The sequence below is a fragment of the Jaculus jaculus genome, chromosome 5, assembly GCF_020740685.1.
Source record: "Jaculus jaculus isolate mJacJac1 chromosome 5, mJacJac1.mat.Y.cur, whole genome shotgun sequence".
Taxonomy (NCBI): domain Eukaryota; kingdom Metazoa; phylum Chordata; class Mammalia; order Rodentia; family Dipodidae; genus Jaculus; species Jaculus jaculus.
The window spans coordinates 120,230,732-120,248,268 of record NC_059106.1 but is presented as its reverse complement, the minus strand read 5'-3'; the positions used below and the strand labels follow the sequence as shown (position 1 = coordinate 120,248,268).

Genomic DNA, 17,537 nt, shown 5'->3' with positions numbered 1-17,537 from the left:
CCAAATGAGCCAACAGATGCAACAGTGATATATCTATTGGAGGGGGGGGGGAACCAACTGCTCTCTAATTGGACTGGGGGCCTGCACTATGAGAGGGAATGCATGCCTAATACTGAAAACCTATGAAAGGGGAAGCCATGAGCCCTAGGGGTGTAATGTCTGCTGGTATATGGCTAAATGTATATACTATGCTCACCAAACTGCCTGGTAAGTACTTCTCTTAATGTTCATATCCATAGATTAATGCAACTCTCATGTTTGGTTAGAGAAGGTTCTCTTTTCAAATGGTAGTGACCTCGGGATGACTTAGAAGACACCATAGCACTGAGATGAGGTGACAGAGGAGTGCTCAGTACTGGAACATCTCTATCATACATTCCAAGGTCCAGGGTCCATTGCAGAAGCTGTAGCAGGAAGAATGTAAGAGCCAAAAGAGTGTAGGATTCCTTACAACGCACTCTTCCAGACACAAAATGGCCTGCCTATCCATGACCTCACGGTGCCTGACACTAACTACACGGGACCATCATAACAGGAGGAAAAGATGATGACATCAAAATAAGAGAGAGACTGATTGAGATGGGGAGGGTACGTGATAGAGAATAAAGTTCCAAAGGGGAAAGTTGGGGGGGGGGAAATTACCATGGTTATTGTCTATAATTATGAAAGTTGTCAAAAAATATATAAAAGAAACCCTGGGGCTGGGCGTGGTGGTACATGCCTTTACTCCCAGCACTCAGGAGGCAGAGGTAGGAGGATCGCTGAGAGTTTGAGGCCACCCTGAAACTACATAGTGAATTCTAGGTTAGCCTGGACCAGAGTGAGACCCTACCTCTAAAAAACAACAACAACCAAAAAAAAAAAAAAAAAAAAAAAAAGAAAGAAACCCTGGGGCTAGAGAGATTGCTTAGTGGTAAAAGTGCTTACCTGCTAAGTCTAAGGACCCAGGTTTGACTCCCTAGTACCCACATAAGCCAGATGCACAAGGTGGCACATGCGTCTGGAGTTCATTTACAAGAGCTAGAGGCCCTGACATGGCCATTCTCTCTATCTGCCTTTTTCTCTCTCAAAATCAGTAAATAAATAAAATAAAAATTAAAGAAATAAATTCATTAGCATAACATAGGAAATACACACACTTACATGATCAGACTTGAACCAAAAGAGTAGTCAGCTGGGACATTCGAGTGTCTCTAATAACGGGAAGGAGCAGCAGTAGCACTGGTGACAACACAGTATGCTAAGTGGTGACTTTGAGGATGTGCTGCTCTGGGTGGGGAGGAGTACTCACATACCCAGCTCATCCACGTATGAGAACTGGAGGGAATGTCAACTAAACAAAGGCAATTCTTGAATCAAAACAAGAAGACAGATTTTCAGAAGGTAAATCCTTAGTAAAAGAATTGTCGGATGTCTGGAGAAATGGTCTAGTGGTTAAGAGTGTTTGCAGTGCAAGCATGAGGGCCTGAGAAGGCCTGATCTGTCCTGAGTTCCATTCCCCAGTACTCACACAAACTGCTGGGCATGCCATTCATGCCTGTAACCCAAGTCCTGTGTGAAGTGGACGCAGGAGAATCACTGGTGCTCACAAGTCAGCCAGCCTGACTGAAAATAGCAGCTCTAGGTTCAGAGTGAGACCATGCCTTGAAAAGGTATGCAATAAACAGTAGTTCCCCCTCAGCTTCTGCATATGCATGCATGAAGCACTTGCATCTGCATACACACTATGGACACATATACTACACATGTGAAAAAAATTTAAAAACTGAATTTTCAGATTCTATGTGGCATATACATGTAAACATACTTAAATCTAAACTTAAATAAATATTTGAAGTAGATTACAAGAGATAATAAGGGTCAAAAGCATTTTATGAATCAATACAATAATAAAAAAAAACATTCTTTTTTGAAAACAGGGGAATTAAAGGCTACACAAGACCATTTGGTATTTTCCAAATTTTTAAGTATCTGATAATAACAACACTTTCACGACAATGGGCTGGGCCAAGAAGGTAACAGCCTCCTCTTAGCTTTCTAGCTTCCCTGTGTTCCACCACTAACTGCCTCTGCTGAGGCCCAAGCCATTTCACCATGCCCACTTCTTGTCTGGCCTCTGAGGAAGAAGGAAATTCTCAAGCTCAATCTCTATGATGCAAAGGAGGGAAAAGGGGAAAAGAGGAAGCTCAGGTAAGTGAGCTAACAGAGACTTAAACACACATACTTTACATTCCTCTGCCTCAAAAATGGATGGAGCACACATGCACACTTCCCTCACTATACAGGGAGCTGAGTGGAGTGGACATTTCTTTCCTAGGAGGATGCCATTACTTACCTTCAAAAAACGTGCCAGGCATGGTGGCTCACGCCTTTAATCCCAGCAATCGGGAGGCAGAGGTAGGAGGATCACCATGAGTTCAAGGCCACCCTGAGACTACAGAGTTAATTCCAGGTCAGCCTGGACCAGAGTGAGACCCTACCTTGAAAAAACCAAAAAAAAAAAAAAAAAAAAGAAAGAAAAAGAAAAAAAAACCACGAGTAGCAACTGGCAAAGAATAGGACATCTTCACACGAAGGAATACATACTGTGCTAGTGACATTGCAGTATTATAAAAGGTGTAATTTTACAAAATCAGAATCAAGCAAGGTGAGAAGACTTACACCTACAAAGTCAGGCTTCACATAGGCTGACATAGGAAGGAGTACTGTGAGTTTGAGGCCAGCCTGGGCTACAGAGTGAGTTGCCAGAGCTGAGTTACACACCACCTCAAAAGAATAGCAGCAACATAAAAACTGTAATTGAGTTCTAGTAAAAGAAACATCCCTACAAAGGCAATGATTCTGTATGCAGTTTTTGGCATGCAATCCTAGTCACTACCTTTTTTAAAAAAAGTATTTTAAAAAATATTTATTTATTTATTTGAGAGAGAATGAGAGAAAATTGGCATGTTAGGGGCTCCACCCATTGCAAATAAACTATGGACGCATGCACCACCTTGTATATTTGGCTTACGTGGGTCCTGGGGAATCAAACCTGGGTCCTTTGGCTTTACAGGAAAGTGCCTTAACTGCTAAGCTATCTCTCCAGCCCAGCCCCAAACTTTTGATAATGGCTAAGAGCATCTTTGTGTCTGATCTCAATGTATTCCAGTTCAGAATATCTTTCCTGCTTCACTTGGTGGAGACACCTTGCTAAGGTGCTGCTGGGTGGCATGGACATGGCAGAAGTGACCCCAGAAGCAGTGTAGCAGTGGCATGACGCTTCCATGCTGTTTTGTGGCTGAGCCTTTAGGAGGTTCAGAATCGTGGCAGAAGTCTGGGCTCAGTGGTGCTTAAGAGAATGCTGGCTGATTTGCTTTGCTCAGGGCAGAAGAAATCTCATTCAATTTGTGCTAGCAGTGTTTCTTTGGCTTTTCTGTGCTTTAAAAACAAAGTGTAATCCCCAGGCAATAACTAAAAGGCTCAAGGAAGTCAGAATTATTTAACTCTGCCTTAACACTACAGTGATGTTAAGTATCAATTTACACAAACAAAACCCTCAAATATTCACTAGTTTTAAAGAAAATCTTTGTTAGTATTGCACAGAAGAATTTTTTGTTAATTCCATGCTATCTTAAAATGATGGGCATAAATTCTAATATATCTTTCAAGCATCAATAATATCTTGCTTCTGTTGGGCATGGTGGTACATGCCTTTAATCTCAGAACTCAACTGGTGAGGCCAAGGTAGGAGGATCGTTGTGAGTTCAAGGCCAGCCTGGGTTAGAGAGAGACCTTACTTTGAACCCCCTTAATAATAATAATAACAACTTGCTTCATGAATTCTTTTTAGAAAACTTTTAAATATATGTGAAGATGAGAGTAGCAAAATAAAAAAGGCAAAGGCAGAGAGAAGCCAGGCAAAAAGATAAAAAAACAACTCTAGTTCATGGATTAAGTGTCTCTTGGGAAATGGATAAATGTGGAAAATCTTCATGGCCCATCTAGATCCACCTAATCCTGCTATAGCCCCCCAAAATTCCTACGCATAGGGAAGTATGGGTACCACCTTACTCCCCAGTACTGACTAGTTGAAAGATGATATGTAAAAGAAATTCAAGCCGGGCATGGTGGTGCACGCCTTTAATCCTAGCACTCGGGAGGCAGAGGTAGGAGGATTGCTGAGAGTTCAAGGCCACCCTGAGACTACATAGTGAATTCCAGGTCAGCCTGAGCCAGAGTGAGACCTTACCTCGAAAAACCAAAAAAAAAAAAGAAAGAAAAAGAAAAAAAAAAAGAAAGAAAGAAAGAAAGAAAAGAAGGAAGGAAGGAAGGAAGGAAGGAAGGAATTCACAGCACATGCTTACTGACTGGCCTTGCACAAGTTACATAACCTCTTTAAGCCTCATGTCTTAATCTATAAAATGGATACTGATGTCTGTGTGATAGGATTGTTCTGAGTAGCAAGGAACTAAACAACACCTTGCCAAGGTCAGACAGAGTAATTGATATTCATTACAGGGGGCTTTTAAAAAATTAAATGATAGTAGTATTTTATTAACTCTAGGTCTAACAGATACATTACTTTAGAATATTATTTTTACTATTGATTTTTAAAAACTTATTTATTTATTTATTTGCAAGCACAGAGAGATAGAGAGAGGAGAGACAGAGAGAGAATGGGCATGCCAGGGCCTCTAGCCCTGTATACGAACTCTAGACGCATGTGGCCTTGTACATCTGGCTTATGTGGGTCCTGGGGAATTGACCTGGGTCCTTTAGCTTCAGAGGCAAAAGCCTTAACCTCTAAGCCATCTCTCTAGCCCAGACTATTGATTTTTTTAAAAGGCTTATTCTTCCTTAAGCTACTCAATAATCTAATTCTTAATGCAAGAAATTTAAGACTATATTCTCAAAATATGATATTTCAGACATACAAAAATGGGGGGCCAGATGTTGGCACTCACCTTTAATCCCAATATTTGGAAGGCAGAAGTAGGAGGACTGCTGTGAGTTCGAAGCCAGCCTGGGAGTATAGAGTGAGTTCCAGGTCATCCTGGGTTAGAGTGAGACCCTACTTTAAAAAAAAGAAATGGAGCCGGGCATGGTGGCACATGCATTTAATCCCAGCACTCGGGAGGCAGAGGTAGGAGGATCACCGTGAGTTCAAGGCCACCATGAGACTGCATAGTGAATTCCAGGTCAGCCTGGGCTGGAGTGAGACCCTACCTCAAAAAACCAAAAAAGAAAAAGAAAAAGAAAGAAATGGGGGAAAGCATACACACTCCCAGAGTAAACTTAAAATGTACAAGCCTTTGAATAATCGATTACCTTTTCCTACTTTGCAGATGTTATCAAAAGCCTGTGGCATGATTTAAAACCCTGGAATACTTAATCCTGGTAACTGCAGACAGGAATGTAGATAAACTGTGGAAGAACAGTTCTGGTTTGAATATGAATATCCTCCACAAGCTCAGGTGTCTCCAGCTGGAGGTACTATTTTGGGAAGGTTTGGAACCATTAGGAGGGGGAGCCTCACAGGAGAAAGCGGTTACTATTAGTGGGTCCTGAGGTTTGCAGACTGGTCCTGTTTCCTTTATGGTCTCTGTTCCCTGATCTGTTCAGATGTGAGCAAGCAGTCACATGCCCTTATTGCCACAGCCAGGAGCTATTCCCACCAACAGGCCTTCCCACTAAGATCAGACTCTGCCCTCAAATGATGAGACCATGAGCCAAAATAAATACTTATTCCCTTAAGTGCATCTATCAACTATGTTGTCATATTAATAAGAAATAAAAAACTTGTATAGATAGCCATTTGGTCAGGTGGTTAAAGGTGGCACTGGCAGTTTGTCTGAGTGTTTGGTTTATGGTTTTTAAAATTAGCATAGATAAGAGGGAGGGCTCCTGAGAAAGAAGAAGATATAGTTACAAGCAGTGACACCTGTGCTAGCATGAGATATCAAGAGTCCATGCTACCATGGCATGTACTGTTTGCCTAGAGCAGCCACACAGTCAGACACTTGTTTGTGTAATCTCCCTGCCAGGAATACTGCAAGGTGGTGTACACACATCTCAAGAGCTTATGAACATGTGTTGTGTACTTAGATATGTGTGTACTTGTGTGGTGGCTGACAATTTGCATGAGCAGAGGCTATGTACCATGAAAACAGTCACTACTGAGGTAACTGAGTGCCAGACTTAGTGATGGGACTCAAGGAGACCTAACATGTCAATAAGAGGAAGGGTTAGAGACACAGCAGGCCTGGTACTCTTCTAAGTAGAAGTTAGGCAGTAGAATCAGATCAAGAAATAAGTCACCTGAGACCACTGTTTTGGAGGGGCTGGAATCCCCATCTCATTCCAAAGACCCTTCTTAGAACCACCTGGAACACAGAGTAGTTTCCTTGTGACTCTGCCAAGCACATAGGAAGGAAAATCTATGCAAATAGCATCAGGTTGACCCAAACCAATTCAAAATTCACTGCTGGGAAGAAAGTTATGATTTTATCTTTCTTCCTTCCTTTGTTAAACAAAACTTGCGCACTGTTTTTTTGTGCATGTATGTTAGTGCATGTGTCCCTGATGGTGAGTGCCACTGCACATATGTGGAAGTCAGAGGACAACTTCTGTGCTGGCCCTGGCCTTTCCACCAGGGTTTCCCTCTCTGGCTCATACTCTGCTGCTGCTGTCTTCTTCTGCCCTCACAACAAGCTTCTGGGAAATTCTTCCATCTCTGTCCCCCATTCTACCATCAGTGTACTTGGACTACAGAAACTCAGCATAACTTCTGGCTTTTTACTCAGGCTCTGGTGAACTAACAGGTGGGTACTCAAGTTTGTGGACAGCACTTCATCCACTGAACCATACCCCTGCCAATTTTTTTTTTTTTTTTTTTAAAGAGGGCTTTGTTATGTCTCTGGAACAGAAGGAAGACTTTTTTCTGCTTCTACCCTCCCTAAAGTCTTATTCAAAAACAACACCCTATATTCCAAAGACCCAGGCTGATTCTTTGGAATATCTGGCTGGAAATCCATGATGAAAAATACTGCTTTCTAGTTGTGAGATGGCTTCAGGAGAAGACTCAGGAGCTCACTACAAAGTGCCTATCAGTATCTCCTAGATTCTTTCATCTTGGGAGGCCAGAGCCCAGAGTCAGCCTCACCTGAGAAGGTGTGTGTCACTCCCTGGGGGGCTCTGACCAGGCAGCTGACTCCCATGCTGAGGCTGAAACAGCCATAGCTGGGGTAAACCCTAGGAGGAGGCAAAGTGCACCTTGTGCAGTGTCTTTACCTGTTCCACCTGTAGTGGCCCAGCCTGAAATACCAGTGCCCACCTCCTCCCAAAAGATTAATTTCAGAGACCAGTTCTCTACTAACCCACTGCATGTCCTGCTCTGAGAGGGTGAAACCAAAGAAACCCTTCCCTGCACCCTGCAGTAGCACTTCTCAGTCTATACAATTACCACAGCTATGAAAACCTTGTCTCCCCTATAAAACCATGAGTTACTGGGGTTAGATGTTATTTCTTATCCACATGTACCTCCTTATGACTTATCACAGCATGGAACACAGCCAACATACAGAATAATTACATGTGTTTCTAGATGAAGGGATCTAAATCATCCCCTGTTGGAGCTATTTCCTTATCTGAAGACCCACAGGTGAGGGGGTTTAGAAAACTGTATGAGTAAAAGGCAGAGGAAATACAGGGTCCTGCTTGCAATGTTTCTTCATATTCACTGATATAGCTTATCTCATATTCTTTCTCTCAAACCTGGAGCAAAAGCAGCACAAGAAAATATACTGTGTCAGCACGTACATACTAAATGAGGATTTAGAGCAGGATAGAATCCTGGTTTCACATCCCAAGTCTGTAACACTGGTAAGTCAGTGAGCTTTTATCTCCTCTTCTGAAAGTAACCACTAGCCCATGTTGCCATAATAACCATCATAAGATTGAATCTACAAAGATAAGCAGGAAGTGTTATAACAGCATGTAACTAAAGTAGAATCCATAATTGCCTATATTTTCCATTGAAATTATGTAAATTACATGTAAACTGGAATAGTAAATGGAAAGTAATAAAGAAAAAGAAATAACTTATTATTAAGTGGAATATGAAATACTATGGGGAACTTCCTAAAACAGCTCTTCATTATTAATATTATATCAAATTTTTAATTTAGAACAGGCTAAAGAGAGGTCAGGCTGGGTTGACACAGATGCCAGGCCAGTGAAAGACTGCTGTAAATGCCAGGAGCAGCAAACTTGTCAGCTGGCAGTTTCCATTGTTTTTATCAATATCATTGCTTCAGAGTGAAACATTCTAAAACTGGTGATAGAAGATGACAGCCACTTTTCTAACTTCCAGCCTACATACTTTGAGTCCTCAATTAAAACAAACTTTACTTATATTTTCTTCCAAGAAGCTCAAAGCAGTTTCCTTCCCTGGCCTTCCAGTGGAGGAGGCAAGAGATGGTGTTTTCCCATGTCAGCAGGTCTGGCTGGAGCTGATGGGGCAGCACAGAGCTGGGCCCCCTTAGCCATGTAGAAAGATCCTAACAAGTCCTTTCCAAACGCCTGCAAATGTTACTTTGTATAGATACTTTGTGAATATGAATACTAAAAGCAATTCTGAGATTAAGGAAAGTCAGTGGGTGGAGACGCAGAGCGCCTAGACTTACCCCTTGTCCACACTAGCATGGACTGCAGCAACCACACCTTCCAGGACCTGCAGGGGGTCCTTTGGCCCAGTGAGGTCTGCACTGCTACCACTGTGAAAAGAAAGAGACAGTAACAATGTGACTACACTTTGGGACTGGAGAGATGGTTTAGTGGTTAAAGCGCTTGTCTGTGAAACCTAAGGACCCAGGTTCAATTTCCCAGTACTCACATAAGCAAGATGTACAAACTGGCTCATGTGTCTGGAGTTCGTTTATAGCAGCTTGGAGGCCATGGAGTGCCCATTCTCTCTCTGTGTCTATCTGCCTCTTTCTCTCTCTTAAATAAATAAATAAATACACATACTTTGTATTTACGCATGCAGTTGAGCCCAGCTGAATTGTGGCACAGTACATTGCCAACTCATAGCAATTTATGTTATGCATGTCCCAACATGAAAGCGCTAAGAATATGAAAAATTTGCTTCCCTTAAGGAGCTCATGGTCCTATATATGCAAGTGTTTCTATCAAGAATAAAACATTGTATCTGTGTCATTAAAAAAAATAACTGAACGTTCAAACATTTTAAACATGGAATACATAAAAATCTTCTGAACCCTACAGGCAATACTTTTTTTTTTTTTTATAAAATTCACTTGCTGTGTGAAAAACTAGCAAATTCTGAAAATGCAAAAGAGACAAAAGTAGTTTTACAGATGTTTTCAGAAGAATTTAACTCCTTTTGTAAAACATAATATATTTTAATTGTTAATGAAAATAGACAATTTATAAGAAGTAAACAAAACTCACCAAATCACTAATTTTTCAAATTGTTTATTTTTGTGAGCTTCATCTAATTTGTTTGAAGAATAAAAAGTTAACTAGAATAAGTGGTACAAAATATGGCAAATAAATGTCTATCATCATTTGAAAATGAGTGGCTCATACAACCAAGAGCCAAAAAAATCATAACGGCTAATAGTGAACAAAGCTTTATTAATTTAGTATTTGTTATTTCTAAAATAAAGTGCTATCATATTTTCTGTGTCTCTATATACAAAATTATTAGGTACCTCAGAGCATTGAGGTGAAAGCTGTGTGAGGCTAGGGTAATTAAACTGATAAAGGCTCATTTGGTTTCAGTTCAGCTGCAGAAAACTGACATGCATTTAATCAAAAGTTCCTCAAGAGCAATAGAGAATTACAAAGAATGCTTTAAAGGAAAATAAATTAAGTACAAGCAGATTTCCTACCTAATTGCATTATTTACTGACAGCACTTGATGCCTCCCTATTCCCTGAGCTTTACTTCCCCTTCCCACCCCGTTGGATACAGCTCTCTAGAGCACCTGCACACTGGTGTAAGCACAAATGGCCAAGTTTACACTACTCACTGCAGGTAGACTGCCCTAAGCCTTCAGCAGATCCTAACCCCTGTGTACGATTGCCCTGTCTTACATATACCAAAAGAGCCTTTGGGAACTATTTTTCCAATGCCTCCAAGAATAGGAATTAGAAAAGGTAGGATGTGAGCAGCCATATTAAAGCCAAAGTGAAGTCCAGCTTTTAGCCACTGCTATCTGGCCTCTTATTGCTCAAAAATCCTGTAGAGGTGAAGGTGTCCAACCAGAATGCGTTTCTACACACATTGAACACAATACCAATGAGGAAACACTTGCACAGACCTCCATTTTCCAGATATTTTAAGACTTAAGACTTTTAGAACTCTAACAATAGGCTCTCACTTTGTAAATTATTTAAAATAAAAAGTATCTGTGCATACTTGATGGGAGCTGAGCTCCATAATGATTATAAGGACTATGACTGTGAGATAGTGAACACTATTATTGGCAAAATGCCACCACAAGTTTTCCCCAAGGCTTACTTTATAACTCACCTTAGGGCAGAAATAATTTTCATGATTGCACAGTATACTACATCCTTGGGTGAGATGTCCAGAGGACCGACAGCCACCTCTAGCAGCTGCTGAATCATTCTCAGAGGTTGACCATCTAAACACATGGCCACTGCTTGATCATGAAGTTTCCCTTTTTCTGATCGGGACAGATCATAGAGGTAACTATATTTCTGCAGTGTTTCCTGGAAAGACACGTTAATCAATAGCAATATGTTAACTGGAAATTAAATGTGTCTGCATTACAATGAAACATATTCAGAAGCTCCTTAAACCAAAGACGTTACAACCTCCAGCTCCAATCCAAGAGTCATGAATCAGTTACAAGGCCTTAGGGTCCATCTAAATTTATTGCTGTACCATTTAATAGGATATTAGGCTTTGTGATCTGAAACTACAGCCTCTGTAAAATGAGGATGAGGGCAAATGAGTCTTAATTCAGGGCACTGTGAACATTACTGAATTTTAAAGCATAATAGTTATATTGAACATCATCTGTATAAATCTAGGTGTTGCACACATGGCATTTAATTTAATATTTAAATAATAATATGCAAGTAGTTTGGATCAGCCCCATGTCATCAAAAAGGCAAGTGCAAATCAAAGATCTATTTAGTAACATGCCGAAAGTCAAGACTGCTAACAATTAAAGGAGCGAGGATCAAAATCTAGAAGCCTACTAAGAACTGATGTTTCAGCAAGTAGTAAACAGGACACAAGCTACTGTCTTCAGCATGCCATGTGACTACTGAATGATGTCACTTTTTAGGTCTAGAATATTATGTTTTGTTTTTCAAAACTACCAAATGAAATCAGAACATTAACCGGATTTTATTGACATTAAAGAATTGTTAGCACTTATTTTTGTTGTGGCATGTTGTAGTGATTGTATTTCGATGTAAGTTTTTAGAAATATATTTAAGTTTTTATGGGAAAAATGAAAGGAGGACTAGAATTTGCTTTATAACAACACAGAGACAGAGGATAGAAAAAGGGTATGAACAAAAGAAGACAGGCCATGTTTGGTAACTGCTGATACTGGGAGTTGGGCAAATGAAATTTTACTTTGTTTTTTTTTCTTCTCAGAGTTTGAAATATTTTGTTAAAAAAAATCCTATGCATTAGGAAAAGCAATTAATTATTAACATCTTCACCTACAAGTCGAGGGAGCCAAGGGTCCCTCTTCCTAGGTACAATATGTGCTAAGTAGCTGAAATTCCTTTTGAAAGAGTAAAAAGTGAATTGATAATGCATAGCTATTCAAGACTATTGTGAGTCTTAAACCCCATCAAACTATCATTATAGGTGAGATCTTAGGAGTTTGGTCCCAGGTGATATGTGTTAGACAGTGATGGAACCTCTAAGAGGTAGGACATAGTGAGAGATTGTCTTCAGATCACTGGGGTGGGGGGTGACCTTTAAGGGATTCCAGCCCCTGGCCAAGAAGTGAACATCTTTGTTTAGGCCATCATGTGCCACCATAGGCCCAACGCCGTCACATGACACCATAAGCCCAAAGCTGCCATTTGTCTTTAAAGGCCCAAAACAATGGGACCAAGTGATGGCAAAACATGACAACTATAAGGCAGCAATAAGTATTTTCCCTTTGTAAAATGATGACCTCAGGAATCTGGTCACAGGAATGGAAAGTTGACTAACACAATTACTAAATAGCTTTGAAGGAGAAATGAAAGAATATTCCATGCTGCCTGAGTGAACCCTAATTCAAAGGCATCTACTTCATTACCTGCTTGCTGTTCTTTAGAGAAACAATGAAGCTATGGCTGAGGGTCTCAAGGTGAGCAAGAGATTTCTCCAGGTGATGCAGAGCATCTGCATAGGTAACCTTCAAGTCAGAAGCTTCTTGCATGCCTTCTTCAGAATTTCTTTTCCTCAGTTTCTCCATGAAGTGACTGACGCTCTTAATGGCCTTTCTAGTCATCTCTTCACGTGCTTCCACTGATAGCTGAAAAAGGTTTTAAACAAAAGATTGGCAAACAAGCCTGCATTGGATATGGAAATACAATAAGGCATAAGTGAGAAAGAGAATGAAACTAAAATTATAATTTAGTTTAACTAATGATTAATAATTTTACTGGCTATTCTCTTGTGAGGAAAACAAAAACAGTGAAGTACTATTTATATTATTAAGTTAGTAAGACAAATTAAAAAAAATAATCCAACCAGGAAATAGAGAAAATTATGAAACTAGTATTCATACTGACTTCTGGTTACAATGCAAAAATGAGGAGTCATTTTACAACTATAGCTTTCTGGTCATTTCTTATAAGAAAACATCCAATAGAAACATAGGCTATTTTGGGCTGGGGCACATGCCAGTAATCCCATATTTTAGGAGATAGAAGCTAAGAGATTAGTAGTATTCCAGCCTGGTTTTATTAGTGAGACCCTATTGCAAATAACAACAAAAACAAAAAAAAAAAATGAAAATACAGAAAAAGAGGGAGAAAGAAGTATAGGAATGAAGATTTTGACTAGAAAAAAGAACATATAAACAGAACACTTCAAAAGCAATCTAATTGACAAGATGAATAAACTAGCCTGTCATAAATTATTGGTTAGCATATTATACAGTCATTAAAATTAGAATCCAAAGTTAGTACAGCAATTTTGGAAAATGTGTTAAATTTTGAAATCAGAAGATAAAATGGTTTATATCACAATTACATTAAAATGTAAAGTATATCTATATATAAAATAGATGTGTTTTATAGTTTGTTTCTATGTACCCATAAATGTGTATATAAACCATACAAAATATATACATTCAACCATTTTTACACATGTAATACAAAAAATAATGATTATTAAGGTATTGAAATTATGAGTAATTTTTTTCTCTACTTCCTGTGTTACTTGAATAATGCTGTCTTCTTTCATTTAGACATCTTTATCAGTTAGGTTCTGCATCACACAGGCATAGACTATATTTTTCTCATAATATTAAGCACCTTTAGTTTTCCCGCTGGCAAGAATATAAGTGAAAGTCTAAATGTCACCCTTTGTGATGGAGGAACCAAGAAACTGAGAGATGCTAGGTGCTCCGCAAAGTCTTGCCAATTTGTGCTCCTTTGGAGTCTGGACTTTAGCCTCCTGTTGACCACTCGAAACAGTCTTACTATATCCCAAAGGGACTTTATGTTGATTTTTAAAAGACATAAAAGTCCTGGACTGGAGAGATGTCTTAGTGGTTAAGCTCTTGCCTATGAAGCCTCAGGACCCCAGTTTGAGGCTCGATTCCCCAGGACCCACAGTAGCCAGATGCACAAGGGGTGCACGTGTCTGGAGTTCATTTGCAGTGGCTGGAAGCCCTGGTGTGTCCATTCTCTCTCTATCTGCCTCTCTCTCTCTCTGTCACTCTTAAATAAGTAAAAATGAACAAAAATATTTTTAAAAAGACATAAAAGTCCTATGACAAAAACTTAATTTTCCTTATTATTTTGTAAAATTAGTCATTGTTAAATTTTCTCAGTTTTCCTACTGAATTTGCCACAAAATTCTTCTACTGAATCCTCCTCCCCCCATTTTGTTTAAATAAGCTCCTCAAATTCCTTACCATGGAACTCAAGGATTTTCCTAACTTTGCTCCAAGCTAGCCTTCTAGCCACATGATCTAATAGTAACCTATACCTAAGACTCCAGTCTGACATTTCATCATTCCCAGGTGTCTTTATTTTTGCTTCAGTGAAACGCTCCCTTCTCCCTTCTTGGCAAAGCCAATTCCTAGTCATTGAAATAGCAAACCCTTGGGATGAAGCAAGATTCATCTGGTTGTTCAGCCCCAATTTCAGTCTACAAGCAAGTCCTCTGTGCTGACATCCACATACATGACCTGCCTTTTTAAATGCACAGAGGTTCTGCTTCCTCAGCATTACCCATTTTGGCCCTCATTTGCTCCCATATAATGTGTGCTGTTGCTCACAACAGGAAATTGACTGTGGTGAACAGCCTGAATTGTCTGAGCTTAGCACCACAGCAACATCACAAGTGGTGTTTTCTCTTTCCTTCTCTAACAGTTCCTTCAAAATAACAATCACAAAGTATCTAAATGAAATGATAGTTAATGTAAATAACCCTAAGTCAATTTTTCTGAGATAGTCAGGACCTTTAAGAAGCAGAATGATTTATAACAAAAGACAGAAAAGCTTTTATTTGATGAGGCATTTGACGTAATACATGTTTCTCATCACTTTGCTCTGTGAAAACAGCATCACTGTTGAAAGACTCCAGAGTGTGACTAAGAAGTATAAGTTTAGGGCTGGAGAGATGGCTTAGCAGTTAAGGCATTTGCCTGCAAAGCCTAAGGACCTTGGTTCAATTCCCCAGGACCCATGTAAGCCAGATGCACAAGGAGGCTCATGCATCTGGAGTTTGTTTGCAGAGGCTAGAGGACCTGGAGTGCCCATTCTCTCTCTCTCTGCCTCTTTCTCTCTATCTCTCAAATAAATAAAAATTTAAAAAAAAGAAGCATTTCTAAGTAGGATCTGCAAGAATGAGCAGGAAAGGAAGACTCTGAAGAAGAAAGAGGAGAAATGAAGAAAAAGAAGGAAGAAAGAAGAATGAAGATGGAGAAGGAAGGAGGGAGAAGAGGAGGAAGGTGGGAGGAAGAGTGAAGAAGAAGGAGGAAGGAGGATGAGACAGGAAGAGGAAGAAGGAAGGAGAGGAAAGAGGTAGGGATGACATGACCAGGGCCAGCCCGATGACACTGTTCTTATCATCTTTCTGCCTTGGAAGACAGGAAAGCAGGTGAAGCAGGAGTCTGACACAACCAGTACCAGTTTTCAGACAATGGCCTGATTCAGAATTCACTGAGACAACTCGTGTCATCTGTGGACACTAAGGATGATAAATCCCACCAACCTTTTTCTTTTAATGGTCAGAGTATTAATTGAACCTAACGTTAACATTTAGGAAATGGAGATGACTTAAGAAAACCTTGTTGCTACCTGCAGAGTAGAAAAATCAAAACTTACCTACTGTTCATGCTGTGAACAACAACTATATGAGCCTGTTATGGTGGCACATGCCTTTGATTCCAACATTCAGGAGGCAGAGGTAGGAGGATCGCTGTGATTTTGAGACCAGTCTGGGACTACAGAGTGAATTCCAGGTCAGCTGAGACTAAAGTGAGACCCATCTTTGGGGAAAAAACAGAAAAAACTATCTAAAAGAGGAAAGCCAAGAAAAAACTGCGTTTTATTCATATATTCTTAAGTTCACAGTTAATTTGGAAGATTGAAAACAATTGCCTTGACTAGTCAAGGATAGACAGTCTTTTCCTTCTCATTCCCATTCATGAATTTACCCCACCTTCCGTCTCCCACCTTCTCCTCTACATGCGCAGCACTGCTTCACTGACATGTACCAGGCCTCGTCTCAGCAAAGAGGATAAAAGGTCAAGGAAAGTCTCGACCTTTGGAGAACACACACACCGACAGAAAAGCCAAGACGAGAATGATATTTATACAACGTGACAGAGATGTAAGTGAAGTATGTGGATAGTAATGGAGACAAATTCTGCCTTAGAAAACAAAAGTCTGTATGTAGGAGGTGACAGATGACTAGCACATTCTGGGGGAACAAGAGCCCATGGGAGGGAAAAGGAAAGGTGGATTTCAATAGAAAAAGCAGCCTGAGGAAAACTGGCAGGAATAAAAGAGAATGGTCTATAGCCACAACCCTTAGTCTTTCATTGTGCTCTACAGCATTACAGGGATATAAGACCTCTCATCACAAGCAGTGCTTCTGGACTTCAAGGAGTCTCCTGGAGTTGGGGGTGGAAACATAGCAGCAACTGACCATGCAGTTGGGGAGAAAGGGAGATGGTTGATGAAAAGGTCAAAATACCTGAGCTTGATCCTCAAAGCTAACCACTGTTCCTCCCCAGTCATACTTCATCTTGCAGACTGTGCATGCAAGCTTGTGCGTGTGAGTGTTTAGGGAACAGAAGGGATACAAGGGAGCGCTAAGGCAATTAAGCATTAGGCCAGCGGACTTCAGACTAACGTGCATGTGCATCTGATCTAAGGAGATTACATATCTGGAACACCCAACAGAGAGACAATTCAAATACTGGTATATAATAGGGTTCTACTGACAGATAAATTAACTTTTCCATGTTACAAAGTTCCAATTCTTTGCTTATGGTAAAATTTATGAAAGATCATGGCAAGTCACTAGAATAATTTTTAATAATGGTGCATCTTTGTAGTCTGTGCCATGGAGGATATTCAAAGAACTGAGTGGCCCTGCAATGAAAAACCTCTTTCTGCACCCACTTGTTTATAGCAACAAAATGTTTAAGTATTCATATCTATAAAAATATAATATAATTGATAATGAACTTGATCTCAGTCTAGCAATCAGTAATAATCATGCCATGGCATATAAGCTGATTAAAACCAATACTTAAATATTTATCCACCTCATTAAGATGCATGTTTGGAATACAATTTTATTTTTATTCAACTTATTTATCAAAAACTTAACACATCTAGCTGGGCATGGTGCTACATGCCTTTAGTCCCAGCACTCGAGAGGCAAAGGTAGGAGGACTACCATGAGTTTGAGGCCAACATGAGATTACATAGTGAATTACAGGTCAGTCTGGGCTAGAATGAGACCCTACCTTAAAAACCAGCCCCCCCAAATTTAAAACATCTATGTTATTTTAACCAAACATATACTGTAGTAATTGAAACAATAACTCAATATAGGATAATTTTTAAAACAATCGTAGAGGCTTATGATCACAGAAATTTTAAGTGTTAATTTCTATTCATGTCATGACTTCTGATACAGAAAAAGAGACACTGAAGCATAAAAACACACTGCATCATGATAAAATTATATGAAAGAGTAGACTGAAAAACTTCTGGTCTTTAAAATGTCTGGTGGTGCAGACTTCCGGTTAAGATGGCGGCGTAGGTACCACGCCAAAGCAGCCTAGGGGGGGAAAA

The 17,537-nt window shown here is 39.9% G+C and overlaps 1 protein-coding gene across 3 annotated transcripts in view; it reads right to left on the bottom strand.

Annotated features, from left to right (window-relative positions):
* The window catches only part of Nbas (NBAS subunit of NRZ tethering complex), a 470,946-nt gene that overhangs the window by 74,323 nt on the left and 379,086 nt on the right, over nucleotides 1-17,537 (bottom strand). For all 3 annotated transcript variants that reach the window (XM_045148869.1, XM_004665676.3, XM_045148870.1), the window contains 3 exons: nucleotides 12,305-12,523; nucleotides 10,540-10,742; nucleotides 8,667-8,756 (listed from right to left, as the gene is read on the bottom strand). In XM_045148869.1, coding sequence (XP_045004804.1) covers nucleotides 8,667-8,756; nucleotides 10,540-10,742; nucleotides 12,305-12,523 — 512 coding nt within the window. The remainder of the gene's footprint in view (nucleotides 1-8,666; nucleotides 8,757-10,539; nucleotides 10,743-12,304; nucleotides 12,524-17,537) is intronic.